Source organism: Rhipicephalus microplus, chromosome 6, assembly GCF_043290135.1.
Source record: "Rhipicephalus microplus isolate Deutch F79 chromosome 6, USDA_Rmic, whole genome shotgun sequence".
Lineage (NCBI taxonomy): Eukaryota > Metazoa > Arthropoda > Arachnida > Ixodida > Ixodidae > Rhipicephalus > Rhipicephalus microplus.
The window spans coordinates 202407486-202422444 of NC_134705.1; the positions used below are offsets into that span (position 1 = coordinate 202407486).

Here is a 14959-nt window from a genome sequence, read left to right on the forward strand (position 1 = left end):
AATCATCGGGACAATCCTTCTTGACTCTGGCCAAATTAGTGCCACCTTGCGCTTCCAAGAATTGATCAGCTAATTCAAGCATGTCTTCAAGTGACTTAGCTCTCCTCTCTTTCAAGTACAGCGACAGGTTTGGGTGGCAACTAGTAAGAAATTGTTCTCTAATTAGGAGCTCTCTAAGTTCATCGTACTCCTGCGCTGTCCCTGAAAGTTCAATCCATCTGTCGAAATAATGGCTAAGTCGGGCGGCGTACTGTGTAGCCGTCTCACCATCAGCTGGCTTTCCTGTCCGAAATCTGTCCCGGAATCCTTCTACAGTAAATCTAAATCGCTTCAGCAAAGCAGCTTTCACCTTTGCATAGTTGGCTGCATCGGTCGGCGTCAGCCTACCGTACACACTGAGCGCTTCACCACTCAAGCAAGTACTCAAAGCAGTTGCCCATTGATGTTCCGGCCAATTCTGGCTCTTCGCAATCGTCTCGAATCGGTGAAGGTACGCGTCAAGGTCGTCCTTCCTTTCATCAAACGCCACGAGCAGCTTGCTTGGGTTCAAGCGGAAGCCATGATCTTCCCGTTCGCTGCTTTCAACTCTAGGTTGGACGGGAGTTTCACTTCGCTGTTGCAACCGGAGCCGCTCGAGTTCCATCTCGTGCTGCCGCTGCCGTTCCCTTTCAGCCATCTCCGCTTCTCTTTCTTCTCTCGCCCTTTCGGCTGCCAATTTTTCTCTCTCCAACTCCAACTTCAATTGTTGCTCTCTTTCTTCCTTAGCCCTTTCAGCTGCCAACTTTTCTCTCTCCAGCTCCAACTTCAATTGCTGCTCTCTTTCTTCTTTCAGCTGTCGCTCCTTTGCTTCTCTTTCTTCTCTCGCCATTTCAGCGGCCAGCCTTTCTCTCTCTAACTCAGCTGCTTTTTCTTCCTTGGCCCTCTCAGCTGCCAACCTCTCTCGTTCCTACTCGGCTGCTTTTTCTTCCTTGGCTCTTTCAGCTGCCAACCTATCTCTCTCCACCGCCTCTTTCTCCTTCTGGCTTACCCACTTCCGTAGTTCGGCACCAGAAAGGCCCATCTTCTCACCAAGAGCTACTAACTTTTCGAGATCCATGGTGTCTCGCAAATAAAGTCTTGCCGCGTGTAAAAAGTATCTGCCTAAATCAGTTTATCGGAACACTCCACTGCACTCGTTAACGAGAACACTGCACAACACACAAAATCGTTCCGATAGCAGTATCAACAACTCGAGGCTCTTTCTCACTACTTTGGACACACTGTTCACCAAAAGGTCCTGTCGCGGACGCCAGATTAATTGTCACACATGTCCCGTTTATTAGGGAGGCAATCGCCGGGCTAATTCCAAGGGTCAAAGTATCGGCCCCCCCGAACCGCACCACGAAAGCGTGAACAATTTAGAAGTGGTCCTTTTTGGCGCGCCAGCGGACGCCGGCTGTGGTCCAAAGAACAAGTCAGAGCAGAAAGTTGATAAACAAACAAAATTATATTCTCGTTAACGGCAGATCAAAAACAATACACACGTATGCACACTCCACAATAGTTACATACAATACGTCACCAATCAAACAACGTACTACACAGTACAATCAGCCACACTCAAAACAACGGACATAGACAACGAACGATACGCTCTACAATGCAGTCGCATGCATTGAACAACCAAGACACTTAAAGACTAAAGAGATAGAAACCTATCCAGTCCAAAGTTCTTGGAACAAAAGTCTGGATGATACTCTTCCAAGAATCACTCACTCAAAGTCCAGCGTTGTTGTCGTTCCGCGCCCTCGAAGTTTCTCTTCCAGGAAACCTCGCGCCTTCAATTGGCCACTCTCCAAGCTTCAAACTTCTTCGCCCGAACACGTCGGCTTCACACACGCAGCTGTCGCCACGCGTCTTCGCTCGATAGCGGTAAACACACTCTCTTGCCTGTAGCTCGGGCCTTCACCCCTCAGGTGGAAATCCTCTTCATCTCCTGCTTCGTCCCTACGGACAAACCTTCGCCGACTACACGGCGGGATCCCTTCGCACTCTGGCGCAACTTCCGTCTTCTCCTGATCTCTCATCTCGGCTGCTCGGTTAAATACATTGCGCGCGACATTCCAGACGGTTCTCGTCATTTCGTCGGCGCGATACGCAGCGAAGGCTGGGAAGAGGGCGAGACGGTTGGAATGCCCTCCGCGGCCGATGACTCAACTCGGTATGACCACGCCCCTTTCGTTCTGGAACTTTCGCGGGCTATCTCGGCCGCCGATGTGGGGCGAGGAGGTTCGTCGGCGAAGCCACGCTTCCGAGGGGAGAGCGCGCGCCCCGGGGAGCCTTTAGATGTTTGTTTTCTTTTTCTTTTGACCTCGCGGCGCCACTCCGGCGTTTCGTCGCGACAATTTGGCGGCGGGCCCATTTTTAGCGCTCGTTCTGTGACAACTGGTGCTGCCATTCCACTGACACTACACTGGTGCTGCCACTACAAACTGCTGCCATTCCCGTACCTGGCATCAATAGCATTATGGATACTCCATTAGGGTCCCTTTTTCTAGATGAACTTATGAGAACCGCACTGATTTTTCACCATTTGCACCCCCATTGATGGATTGCACTAGCTAAGGATTATGCCACTCAGTAGGCAATCACTCAAGTGCTACCAACTAGCTGCACAACAGACATCGCAGATTTCCTTCTGTGTGACATCATTCCCCAGCATGGCACTCCCTGTGACTTACTCACAGACCGCGGTCACTGCTTCCTGTTTTGTGTAGTTGACAACGTACTTTCATCTTGTGCGGCACAACTCTATCGTACCAGCCTAAGACTAATACCGAATGCCTCAAGCGTGCACTGACGGACATACTTTCCAAGTACACTTCTGGAGCGCACCAATGGGGATGTTGTTCTCCTGTTCGTCGCCTTTGCCTACAACTTGTCATGTTATATAACTGCCACCTATTTGCCCTTTTATATTCTCTTTGGCCATGATTCATTGCTACCTTTCAACACCCTGCTTTCACCCGTGCTCTCTCTCACTGCATTGTGCAATAGCCCACGCTCGGCTTTCGTCGTCCCAGACTACACTAAAGTCCCTCTTCTGCTGTAACTCCCATTCTGTTGCATTAGCCTCTGTGAGAAGACTCAGTTCTGTGCCATGTGATGCCAGTCACACACAGGACCGACATCTGCTGCAACCATGACCAACAACGTGCATGTTCCTTATCAGAAGCCCTACAATGATGACATGCAACTTTAACTATAAGAGGCCCTGGGACGGCGCTTTCCCAGCCGGGTAAAGGGTGTGAAAATGTCATCCAAGCACGGCACTTAGATGACACCGAATGAATGAAGACGGCGACGTTGTTGCTGCGGAACCACCTGCATTCCTATGCGCTGTGCGCAATGTTTGCTCGACCAGCGTTGAGCAAACACTCCCCATAAAAATATGAAATTAGTGAGCTGCACCGACCTCAACAATGGCACCAATGTCACGCACGTATGTCCTCTCGGTGTCCACCACTTCAAGCAGAACACGATCCAGGTAGCTTGGCTGGTCAGGGCCTACGCTGCCAACTGCAATGTAACAACTGTACATCAACAGAGATGCACCATTTCGCATCTACTGAGTTGTAGGGGTGTAAGGGGAATGTGATGTGTGCTGCAAAATAGCTGCAGACAAGAATATTAATGAGAACTAACAGACAATGATGCCAAGGAAGGTAAAGGGGGCATTCTCAGTAGCAATTGTATTGCAGTTGTTAAGAAAAGAAAGTGACAAAAAGATAACTTGCCACTGGCAGAGACCAAACCTGCAACCTTTAAATAACCTTTGACCTAAGTGTTATTGGAACTTCGTGTTATTAAAATGTCACAGCATTGGTCCCTACAGTGGCAAGTTTTCTTTTCGTCTACTTTTATTTTTTCACAGTTACTTTACTTTTTTTTTACTTCGGTGAAATCTCAGCCACTGAAGACATTTTTTCAACACATTTGCAATTTATTACGTTTGTGCACTTAGTGAAAATCTCGAGATGACTTTGACACTTTGTTTTAAATGGTGTTTTTTCTTCTCTTATTTTTCTCCCCACATTCTGAAAAAAAGAAAATTATAAACAGCCTGAAATTTCTGAAATTAAGAAATTTATTGCTATGTGCAGGTTAAACTGAGGATAACAGAACTTGGTGGATGTCGACATAGGCATTGAAACTGTCGAGACAATTTTTATGGGTTTAACATGCACTGTTATGCTTCAGAGTGAAACATTAGGTCAGATCAAGCAGATAACATATTCTCTCAGAACCATACTATTGTTAATTCATCATGATACCAGAAATATTAGAAGGGGGACGATGTGCAAAGTTTTATATTTTATTTAATGCCCATGAGTGTTAGGGTAATAACAAGAATGTCAAAGTCCTTGGCATATTTTAGGTTAACTACAATTGTATTGGTTCAGAAGAGCACTTAGTTGCACTAGTTGGTTGGGCTAGTTGACAGCGGGGTTGCCTTTCTCAGCAAGTTGTCTTTTCAAAAAATTGTCTTCAAAGCAGTCCTTGAAGCAACTCTGCATTGCCGCCATGCCGAACAGAGCCAAGAGGGCTAGCTCGAGAGACCGTATCATGGAAATGAGTTCAAACCCAGCAACGTCCACTGTAATCACTTGTGAACAAGGCTCGTGTATGGGGGCCGAAACGTCTTGCATTTACTTGCTTTCAATTGTGGTCAGTGTGTTGTTTTAATTGTCTTCAAGTTGTTATTTTGTCCACTTTAGTTTCTTCACATCTATATCACAATTATTGTTACAATATTGCACTTAAAACAGCACAATAATTGTCCCCTATACTTTTCGTTGCTTAGTTATCGGCTAGTTTTGATCAAGGATGTGTCAAACAAAGAAACGAGCCCTCAAGGAATTTGCTAAAGTAATATACCAAGTGAATTTCACTGAAATATATTGAGCCTTTAAATCCAAGGACATCGCCTGCCATTTAGCATTTAAAGAACGAAACTAAAAAATCACACGGTTTGAGTTCCCGACAAGTTCCAAGGCATAAAATCTGACAAGGACCGCCTAGCAGCTGTGCCATTGATTTCAAGATGCAAACTAGATGCTAGCTTCTCAGAAACAACTGTACCTGACATAGTCGCAAGCAAGCTTTTAAAAAGAACAAATGAGCTTGGACTGCACGGTGTGGCAAGCTCTGCCCTAAAATCCACTGCTTGGCAAAATTGTACAGGCAATTATAACCGAATCACACAAGTTGACGATTTGATTGGGTGAGCATGTTTACATTAATGTTCTAGGGATGAAGGAAAGAAATGTGCATCCCTGTGAAAAATGAAAACAGTTAATCACCAATGAAGTCCATATCATGCAACGATATATAGCAGCAAGTGCCTTCAAGACCAAATTATTCGATTTTCCGTCTCTTTTTTTTTCGTTTTCATTTCTTATTGTTCTTTTGCTGGTAAGAATGTCGGTTGCATATGAAGATCATGCACTGCAAAATTGCTTTGTTCACAAGTATGCACATAGCAGTGTAGTTAAACGTACTGTGGGGATGGCTGAGTAGGCTTCTATGCATGGCCACAGCACTGCTGTCAGTGAATGCAGTGCGACAGAGCGTTCGGTTTCCACGAAGTGCTGCAGGAACATCATCTTCCAGGCTCTCGACACTTGCCAGGTAAGACTTCTTTACGCCACCCAGTCCTGAAAATATCAGAACCATGTGTCCGAAAACTCACAGATATTCACCTCACTCTCTGGCACTCTTCGGCACCAGAGTCATCTTTGACAATGCAGGTGAGCCCCCAGCCACATTTCATAGAAGTTGAAGGCAAGAACACAATGGTTTCGGCAGCACCGCATAATTTTATCAATGCCTTCCAGCTCTCCAGAGGCACTTCACAAGGCAACTAACTGACGATAAGGGGCAATGCCACCATGCCAACACTAGTTATTGTAGTCACACCTTTGGCAAATTGATGCCATTGTAGAGTTGTTTAACACATGCTGCAGCTGCCCCAGCAAGCATAGAGTTTCCTGTACATAAAGTTTACTATAATATTAATTTAAAGTAGCTCTGGCACTTGGATCGTTTCAGCCACCATGGGAATTATGGGCAGCACACAGATTTGCCTAGTCTTCGTGCTTGCTACTCAAAACACACTTATGACTTTAATTATTGTAACTCATAGAAGAAGAGATCATCATGAACTTTGTAAGCAGTTTCAATTGGTGAGCCTAAAAAGGTTGAGGTCGTGATGTGGTACCACTGAGCACTTGCTGAACTTTGTCTTGCGACAAAGCCAATGCCAGCCACACGGAGCCAAAAGAATGAAGCTAAGATAAATCCGTGTAATACCCATCATTCCCATTCTGGTCGAAGCACCATACATTGCAACTAACATTGACACTAGTGCAAGAGTTCCATCTACTATCATCATCAGCCTGACTAAGCCAACTGCAGGACAAAGACCTCTCCCATATTCTACCAGTAATCGCGATCTTGTGCTTTCCATTGCCACATTATACCCGCAAACTTCCTAATCTCATATGCCCACTTCACTTTCTGTCTCCCCCTAGCCCGCTTGCCTTCTCTGGGACTCCAGTCATTTATTCTTAATGACTAGCGGTTATTTTGCTTAAATGTTGTAGGCCCGTGTGCTCAGATTTGGGCGCACGTTAAAGAACCCCAGGTGGTCGTAATTTCCGGAGCCCTCCACTACGGCGTCCCTCATAATCATATGGTGGTTTGGGGACGTCAAACCCCACTTATCAATCAATCAATTATTTTGCTTATGGCTACGTGCCCGGCCCATGTCCATTTCTTCTTCTTGATTTCAACTATGATGTCCTTAACCCCGGTTTGTTCTCTGACCCACTCTGCTCTCTTCTTGTCTCTTAAGGTTACCCCTATCATTTTCCTTTCCATCATCCTCAATTTAAGCTGAACCCTCTTAGTAAGTCTCAATGTTTCTGCTCCGTAAGTAAGTACCGGCAACAGGCAGCTGTTATCTACCTTCCTCTGGTATAGTGGCAATCTAGCATTCATGATTTGCGAACGCTTGCTAAATGTGCTCTACCCCATTCTTATTCTTCTAGTTACTTCAATCTCATGGTTCCGTTCCTCGGCTGCTACCTGCCCTAAGTAGACGTACTTTTTTACTACTTCAAGTGCACTGCTACCTATCTCGAAGTGCTGTTTTCTTCTGAAGTTGTTGACCATTACTTTCGTTTTCTTCAGCATAATTTAAAGATCTATATTTCCACTCTCCTTGTCTAATTAACTAATAATGAATTGCAATTTGTCTCCCGAGTTACTCGGTAATTAATTGCCATTGGCGAAGTACAGGTTATTAAGTTACTCTCCAATAACTCTTATCCCTAAGTCTTCCCATTCTAGGCCTCTGGAAACCTCCTGTAAGCAGACGGTAAATAGCATTGGGGAGATTGCATCCCCTTGTCTTACACCCTCCTTTTTTGGTATTGTTTTTTTTTTTAGCACTATGGCTGCAGTTGATCTTCTGCAGATTTCTTTCAGGATGTTCATATATGATTTGCCAATACACTGATTCCACACTGTCTGCACAACTGCTAATATTTCTACTGAATTGAATGCTTTCACATAATCTATAAAAGCTATATATAGTGCTTGTGTGTATTCCGAGCATTTCTATATCACACATAAATACACCAATTAACCCTGTAGTGTATTATTAGAAAACTATGCCAGCAAATGATGCCTATGGTATGCACTACAACCAGTAAAGTCATGCCAATGGTCAATATGCATATTAACCTCCACCCAAACACCAGATGTAGCAAAGTTGGTGTTCCAAATAGATGGGCCACCAAAAACTGTGGCCACTTACATGGTAAAGCTAATAGCTAAAGGTGTTGGGTCTTCAATTTAGTGAAAATGCTTTTTGAATAAACTGCAATGAAGATATGCAGGTAACTACAGCACTTTTCGGGCCCAGGATCATGTAATACACAACTTAGGCAGTGCACTTTTTTTTTCATTAATATTAGCAGGCATGTTTAAAGATGTCTTGTGTTGACATCGTTGTGGCCACTACACTAACATAACACCCAACACACTGGGAAACTGATAGTAAAAATTGGAACAGCATAACAGGTCCACCTTTCATTGGGCAACAAGTAGAACACAGCGATAATTCAGTGATAAATTGCTGGCATAACTAACTTGATTTGCACATGACAATATGGCACACTGATATCATGAATGCCTCGTGTTTTCAGTGCTAGCGATAAGCTATGTCAGTGGTGTTATATACACATTACAAGTAATGCCAATCACAAAGGCAATTTCATATCGGAAATGACTTGGTCATAACAATGCTGCTTTGTCAGTAGCACTTTCACTGTTTTATTTTTGTTCGTCTTTATGGCTCCTTTTGTCCTGCATGGCTTGATGTTTGTGCACCACTGAACAAAGAATAAACTACAGTGAAGCACGCACCAGGAGGCAAAAGTGATGATGATGAGGAGGAGGATGAGGAGCAGTCTGAGCTTGAGCTGAGTGGCCGACATGCTGCGGCAGGCGGCGGGCAGGCAGAGCCATCCGAGCGCAGCTCCGATGCTAGGTTGTCATACATGGCAAGCAGGGAGCCGCTGATCTCAAGCGATGGGCCTGCAAGCATCAGTTCGGCATCACATGTTTGTAACTAGGGAAGATGTGATTACTCTATATCAGTTCTGTTGAACACCACAAGGTGGTGGAAGCATTAGGAAAGGGAAATAGAAAGACAATGACCTTAACTTTTTTACGTTTACAAAAAGAGATATTCGTCACAATTTTTTCATCCTCGCCAAATGCCTTTTTTATAGCATGCTATACAAATGCCACCAGAATGAAATAATTACTCATTGTATATATCACATTATTTTATTATTGTGCATAGCTAATACATGGTTATCTAATTTCTTCTGTGCCTATTTGTTCCTTCGTTCCACTTGTGTGACATCCTTCAATTTTTTTTTCTATTCTTTTGCTTTTCCTGCCCCCAATGTAATTTATGTGTTAAGAGCTTGGATTTAATTACTGCTGCCAGGTACATGGCCCTCAGGCACTCTCAAGCAGTTTTGCAACTGCTTTTCGTCTGTGGTTTCGACCATCAGGGGTTTTTTAATGTGCATCTAAATCTAAAATAAGCCTCTAGCATTTCACCTCCATTGAAATGCAGCTACCACCGGCGGTATTTAATCACGCGACCTTCGTGTGAGCAGTCGAGCACCCTATCCGCTAACCCACCAGAGTGGATGGGTAAAATGAGGGACTTGCTGAATAACTGAATGCAGAGGGGAACAGCGCAAAAACGGGACGGAGAAAGAATGATCACACAACACAAGCACTGATCATTCTTTCTCTGTCCCGTTTTTGCGCAGTTCTCCTCAGTATCATGTACCAACTGGCCCTTCAAGACACCCTTCTGCAACTGAATGCACAATGACTTGTGTAAACCCGAACAATTAACGTTCATTGTATGCATGAGAAGCCTCCCAACTGTGTAACGTATCTGTACAATTTGCTCCAAGTTTAAGCTTAATTCTCAAAGTTCCCTCAAACCTACAGACAACTCATTAGTGAATTGCAATAAATAAATCCAAATGCATTAACATTGAGTATATTAATAAAAAGTAACAGATAATGATGTCAAGTGAAGTATAGGGGACGTTATTAGCAGTAATTGTACTGTAAAGAAAAGTTGGTGAAAAGATGACTTGCCGCTGCCAAGGACTGAACCTGCGACCTTTGAATGATGCGTCCGACACACTACCAACTGAGCTACAGCTGCGGTCATCCCCCCACCCACTTGATTGGGTATACATGTGCATTTAAACATGGGAGCATTGGTCAGCATCGCTGGTTGCCATGACAGCGAGTGTGTATTACTCTTTTTCTGCCTGTTGAGATGTTATTGCAAGCTGGCAGCTGACCAATAATCCCTCGCATACTACCAGCTGCCTTCAGACTTTGTGCCTTTATTGAGTATGCCAGGGATTATTGGTCAGTTGGCAGCTTACAATATAATCACGTGCTACATGACGCCATCAGGCAAAAAAAAACAGTGTTCCGCACTCCCCCTAATGGGTTCAAGTGACGCTCCCACGTGACTAACGCTCGCACACATATACCCAATAAAGTGGACGGAGGGATGACTGCCGCTCCATATCAATTGGTAAACCTTCAGACGTGTTACATCGAGGTTGCAGGTTTGGTTCCTGCCAGTGGCAAGTTATCTCTTTATGCATTTTCTCTCTTCACATTTGCATTACAATTACTACTAATAACATACCCTATATTTTCCTTGGCATCACTGTCTGTTAGTTCTCATTAATATTGTGTCTAACAAATAAACAACTAGCCTTTAAATTTTCGCTAATATTTACAAGCCATCCAGCCCTTTTTCAGTTACCTTATTAAGGGCAAAAGCCTTCACAGCAACAGCCATGATACCAGTCAGAGTGACTTATCTTCTCTCACCCACTATCTATCTGGGTTGGCCTGGCTGTCCCTTCAGATTTGTTGGCTTCTTACTTGGTTTTGTCACCCATGTTTATCTGCCTGTCAATATTTAAATTTTGATAAAAGCACTGTACTAGTATTGCATAGGTAATAAATACTTCAGGTAACATAGATAATGTTAGGCTGAAAAAATAGGCTTGAGCCCGCTGTTGGTGTCGATCTGAGGTGCAGCTTGATTCCAATTTTAAGAGGGGGGGTGAAGGGAGGTTCAAACACTTTTTATGTATGGTTGTGAGTGTACACAAACACAAGCAAAATTTTAACATTTCAGAGAGAGGATGAACTCCCCTCAGCCTATTGCTAGCACTATGCCAATTAAGCTGATAATCTACAGCTTTGTTTTTGTGCCAAAATGGACAAGGTCATAGGTGCATATACACTTTCATTGGCACAAACAACCAAGTTAAGACAGAAAGAGGCATGGCAATAGTCATGTTTTGTAAAAAGCTATGTGCAGTTATGGAGTCTTTTGTTAACAATGCCTTCGAGTGATCAGGAGGTTTACTTTGCTAGATCAGAAAAACAGTGACATGAAGCTCCCTTAAACAGGCTTTGCGAGGTACAATACTCGCTGGGTACTTTTATTGAAGAAAGAAAGCCGGAAAGTTGAAACTTACGACAATACGTGTGGCTAAAAGCTTGTATGCAGACACAGCGATCAGTTAACAATGGCATGGAACACAATTCTTTTTGTGGAAGTAAGTAAGGATAAGTTTATATTACTTTAACAACATAGCTCGGCAGCTTAAGCTCATTTCACTGCAGTCTTCATTCTGCAGTAGGTAGGTCGATCGTGTCTGCACCATGACTGGTGCTGAACAGTAGAGCAGAATGCTCGCACCGTTACCACGTCGACATTGGTGTCTTGCTACATTTACGACATTATGGAAAAGTGAGTCTTCTAATGAGGTATAAGATAGGTATTCCATTTTCCGTGGATAACAATACTAATTTTGCTAGGGCTTAACGTCCCAAAAGATATTGTGGATGTAAGTGTGTGCACCAGTGTTCAGTTTTGCAGCTTCAGTATATACTGCCACAACATTGCCCCTACAGGCCCCTGAGCAAATATAAGATGTACACAATGGCTAATAGTAGGAATATCTGATATGTCGTCGACTACTCCGTTGAGCATCTGAATAAGATTCGAATTATCGAGAAACAACAGATGAGATGATGACAACGCCGATTCCTCAAGAGCTCTGAAAGTGTATGATCAATGCGGAGCCAGGAATTCCTTTCAGCCGAACATTTAATTAAATAATTATTTTTATCGCGTTGCAAAATCAAGGTTCCATTTAGCAGACATGAGTGAATTCCGTGGACCTGGCAGGAAGTGTCCCGTTCTCAGAAAACTCTCGGGCAAAAACAGACCTAACGAAGTGTACCAAAACACCAGTCGACATCGTAGTTGCTTTTTTAGGAGCGAAGTACTTGGGAGTCTCGGCTGCCGTCGTTCATTATAAACGGATACGCGGCCCAATCCCTCTATTCTCAACTGGTCGACATTTTTATGCATATTACGAGTTAAAGGTTCGTCGTTGCCTCTAACGTAGTACATTATTTGGCTTAGCAGCGGTGTCAAAATCCACGACGAAATGTACCAAGGCGCTCAAGCTTCTTATGTAAAACCAGAGAGACAAACGTGCATCTCTACGGTGAAGTCATCTATTTTAGACGCAACTTCGTGAAACATATCTGTGAAGGAATGGTGGTCCAGTGACGAGAAGGGTTTTGCTGTCGAAAACACCACATGTTTCGCAGAAGGTTTCACGTTAGTGGCGCTGAAACGCCCTTTCGTTCTCATTGCATCCTCATAATTTTCTTAATTAATGATCGGAGTCCTTCGTTGTTCGCGGGCGACTAATGGTTTCACTGATGTCAAGGCCGCGAGCGCTCAAACTTTCTGCAGTCGCGCAGAGGCCACCGGCGCCAGCGGGGCGCGCATCGAGTAAAGCGCTCGCAAGGACCTTTCGGAGGAAAAGGATCTGTCGACTGTCGAGATGCGTGCGAGTGGTTCTTGCGTGTTTCGTTTATTCATTTACCGGAAGAGCATCGCCCAGTAAACGCTTTCAGCGTGCAGCGCCTTTCGCAACCGAAAGGGCACAAAGTTCAATGGCGTTGATCGCACACTTACCGAAAAATTCTTCCCACTGCACGGAATCGTCCGAGTCCGAACGGGCGTCGCCACGGCCCATGCTCCAAAAAGCGGGGCCTCCCTCTCAACAGCGCATCAACCGGGGAGGCTCTTCAACTTCGCCTCGAGAGCCATCGGCCCCATTCTCCGCCGTTCGGAACAACGTCAAACCCTTTCACTCCACTGGTCCACAAAGGCACGGTGCGCACGCTCTCAAAAAAGTTTCGGCCGATGCGAAAACAAAAACTTGCCGTTGTCCGTCTCGCGAGCGCCCGAGCCGCGCCTCATCGTACGCAGCACAACTTTCGTCCCACCACAAAACACACATGAACACAGCGACAAGGCGCTGCTTTCTTGCGCAACGCACCGAATGCGAAACGAAGCAAGAACAAAACGTCAGGGCACCACGGCAGCCAGCCGCAGCTGTGCCATGTGCGAGACGCCAGAGCGTAGCCAGGGGCGCGCCAGTGATCAAAAACCGCGCACGAGCTTCACAAGTGATGAAAACGTTCTCGACAGCTCCGCATGCGTTTGCAGTGCCTGTGGCTGTGTTGAAAAATTAGCGTCACCCGTACCGCAGTACAGCCCGCACAGCCATACATACACACACTCTGAAACCCCCGAGGCGAAGGCCACCGCAAACTTCATGTAACGGTGATGAAACAAACAAAAAAGCAGCGAGAATGTGATTCATGGTGAGTGTATACACGCAGTTATCTGCTTTAATTGTAAATATATTTTGCTTACCTATTAACTAAGGCTGTACAGCATGCTTTATTCTGAGCTTTATGTTGTACCGCGTGATGACATCATTTTTTTACACGTCCATCCATATTTGCACAAAGCATTCTGGCCACGCTGTAGCATACAGTGGTGTGTGGCGCGCCAAATTTTGAATAACCAGCGTGGTCTAAAAACACTGTATAATGTTATTTTAGGGCACTAAAGAGACGCACGCAAGAAAAAAAAAACAGCAACAACCACAAAGTTAAGGAAGGTGTGGGAAACACAATTTGTAAATGTTTAACTTTATAAGAATAATTGTGGACGCAAGTTGACGCATCCTGTGCTCTACCAGTTAAGACACAGTGGTTGTCGCTTAACCATCCACATTATTGGTTTATGTTTATGTAATCCTGATCGCGTTAGTCAGCACCGCTCGCAGCCATGACGGAGTATCAGTGAGGGATCGGGGGGAGGGGTGAAATTCCCCTCCTCCGATGCAAGCCTCTGCACCACCGCCCTCTCTTTTCAGTGCATTTCGTCCAACTTCTATCAGTCATGAATAGAAATCAGTGGAACCACTATGATCACTAATTAACAGTACTCATGCTATGATAGGGTTCTCGGACCTCGGAAGAGGGGGGTGGGTTCTTCCCCCTCTTCCGGTGTTACTTCAAGCAACGCCTACTCTAGAAAGATGCCAGAGGAATGGCTCACGCTCCCAACGTCTCTGGGGAATGTCCGCACTGTGACCATCCGTTCGCGGATCCTTTCCATATGGTGTGGGCATGCCCCTCAAATCCGGCGGTCCCGCCACTTCCTTCCCCTTCCCTCCCTACCCGAGAGAGCTGGGAGGCTGCCCTGCTCGGTTGCTCGACCCTAGAGGACCAGCGTGCCCTAGTGGCCCTAGCGCGTGCTGCAGCAGAAGCCACAGGGGTCCCGGACTAGGGACTCCTCCTAGATTTTGTAAGGGGCTTTTGTAACTCTCTCCTGTCAGCTGAGTGAATAAAGTTTACAACCTACCTACCCACCCAACGGAGTTGGCCTGCCTTCAGTTTTAACAAGCTCCGCGCGGTGGCGCTCGCAACCTAGGAAGATAGGTTAGAATTTAGGTTCATTAAGAAAAAATCAGCAGTCATGATTTTTAATGATAACGAATGTATGGCTTAGAATACAGGAGGTCGCGCTAGAGATAATAGATAAATACAAATATCTGGGCGTATGGATAAGCGATGGGACCGAGTACCTAAGGGAAAAATGAAATATACGTGACGACTAAAGGTAACAGGAATGCAGCAGTGATGAAAAATAGGGCACTGTGGAATTACAATAGGTATGATGTTGTGAGAGGAATATGAAAAGCGGTCATGGTTCCTTGGCTGACGTTCGGCAATGCGGTCTTGTGCATGAGATCAGAAGTTCAGGCAAGATTAGAAATTAACCAACGTGGAATAGGTAGGCCTGCTTTAGGAGCTCACGGGAATACACCAAATCAGGGAGTGCAAGGGGATATGCGATGGACATCATTTTGATGGCAGGGAAGCTAGCAGCAAGATAAAA

General features: G+C 45.0%; 1 protein-coding gene across 1 annotated transcript in view; it reads right to left on the minus strand.

Annotated features, from left to right (window-relative positions):
* The window catches only part of LOC142766126 (uncharacterized), a 46569-nt gene extending 33265 nt beyond the window's left edge, over positions 1-13304 (minus strand). Inside the window, exons 1-4 of the mRNA XM_075867977.1 lie at positions 12677-13304; positions 8473-8643; positions 5541-5696; positions 3455-3558 (exon numbers count right to left, since the gene is read on the minus strand). Of these exons, the coding sequence (XP_075724092.1) occupies positions 3455-3558; positions 5541-5696; positions 8473-8643; positions 12677-12737 (492 nt within the window). The 5' untranslated portion in view covers positions 12738-13304. The remainder of the gene's footprint in view (positions 1-3454; positions 3559-5540; positions 5697-8472; positions 8644-12676) is intronic.
* Positions 13305-14959: the final 1655 nt, after the last annotated feature.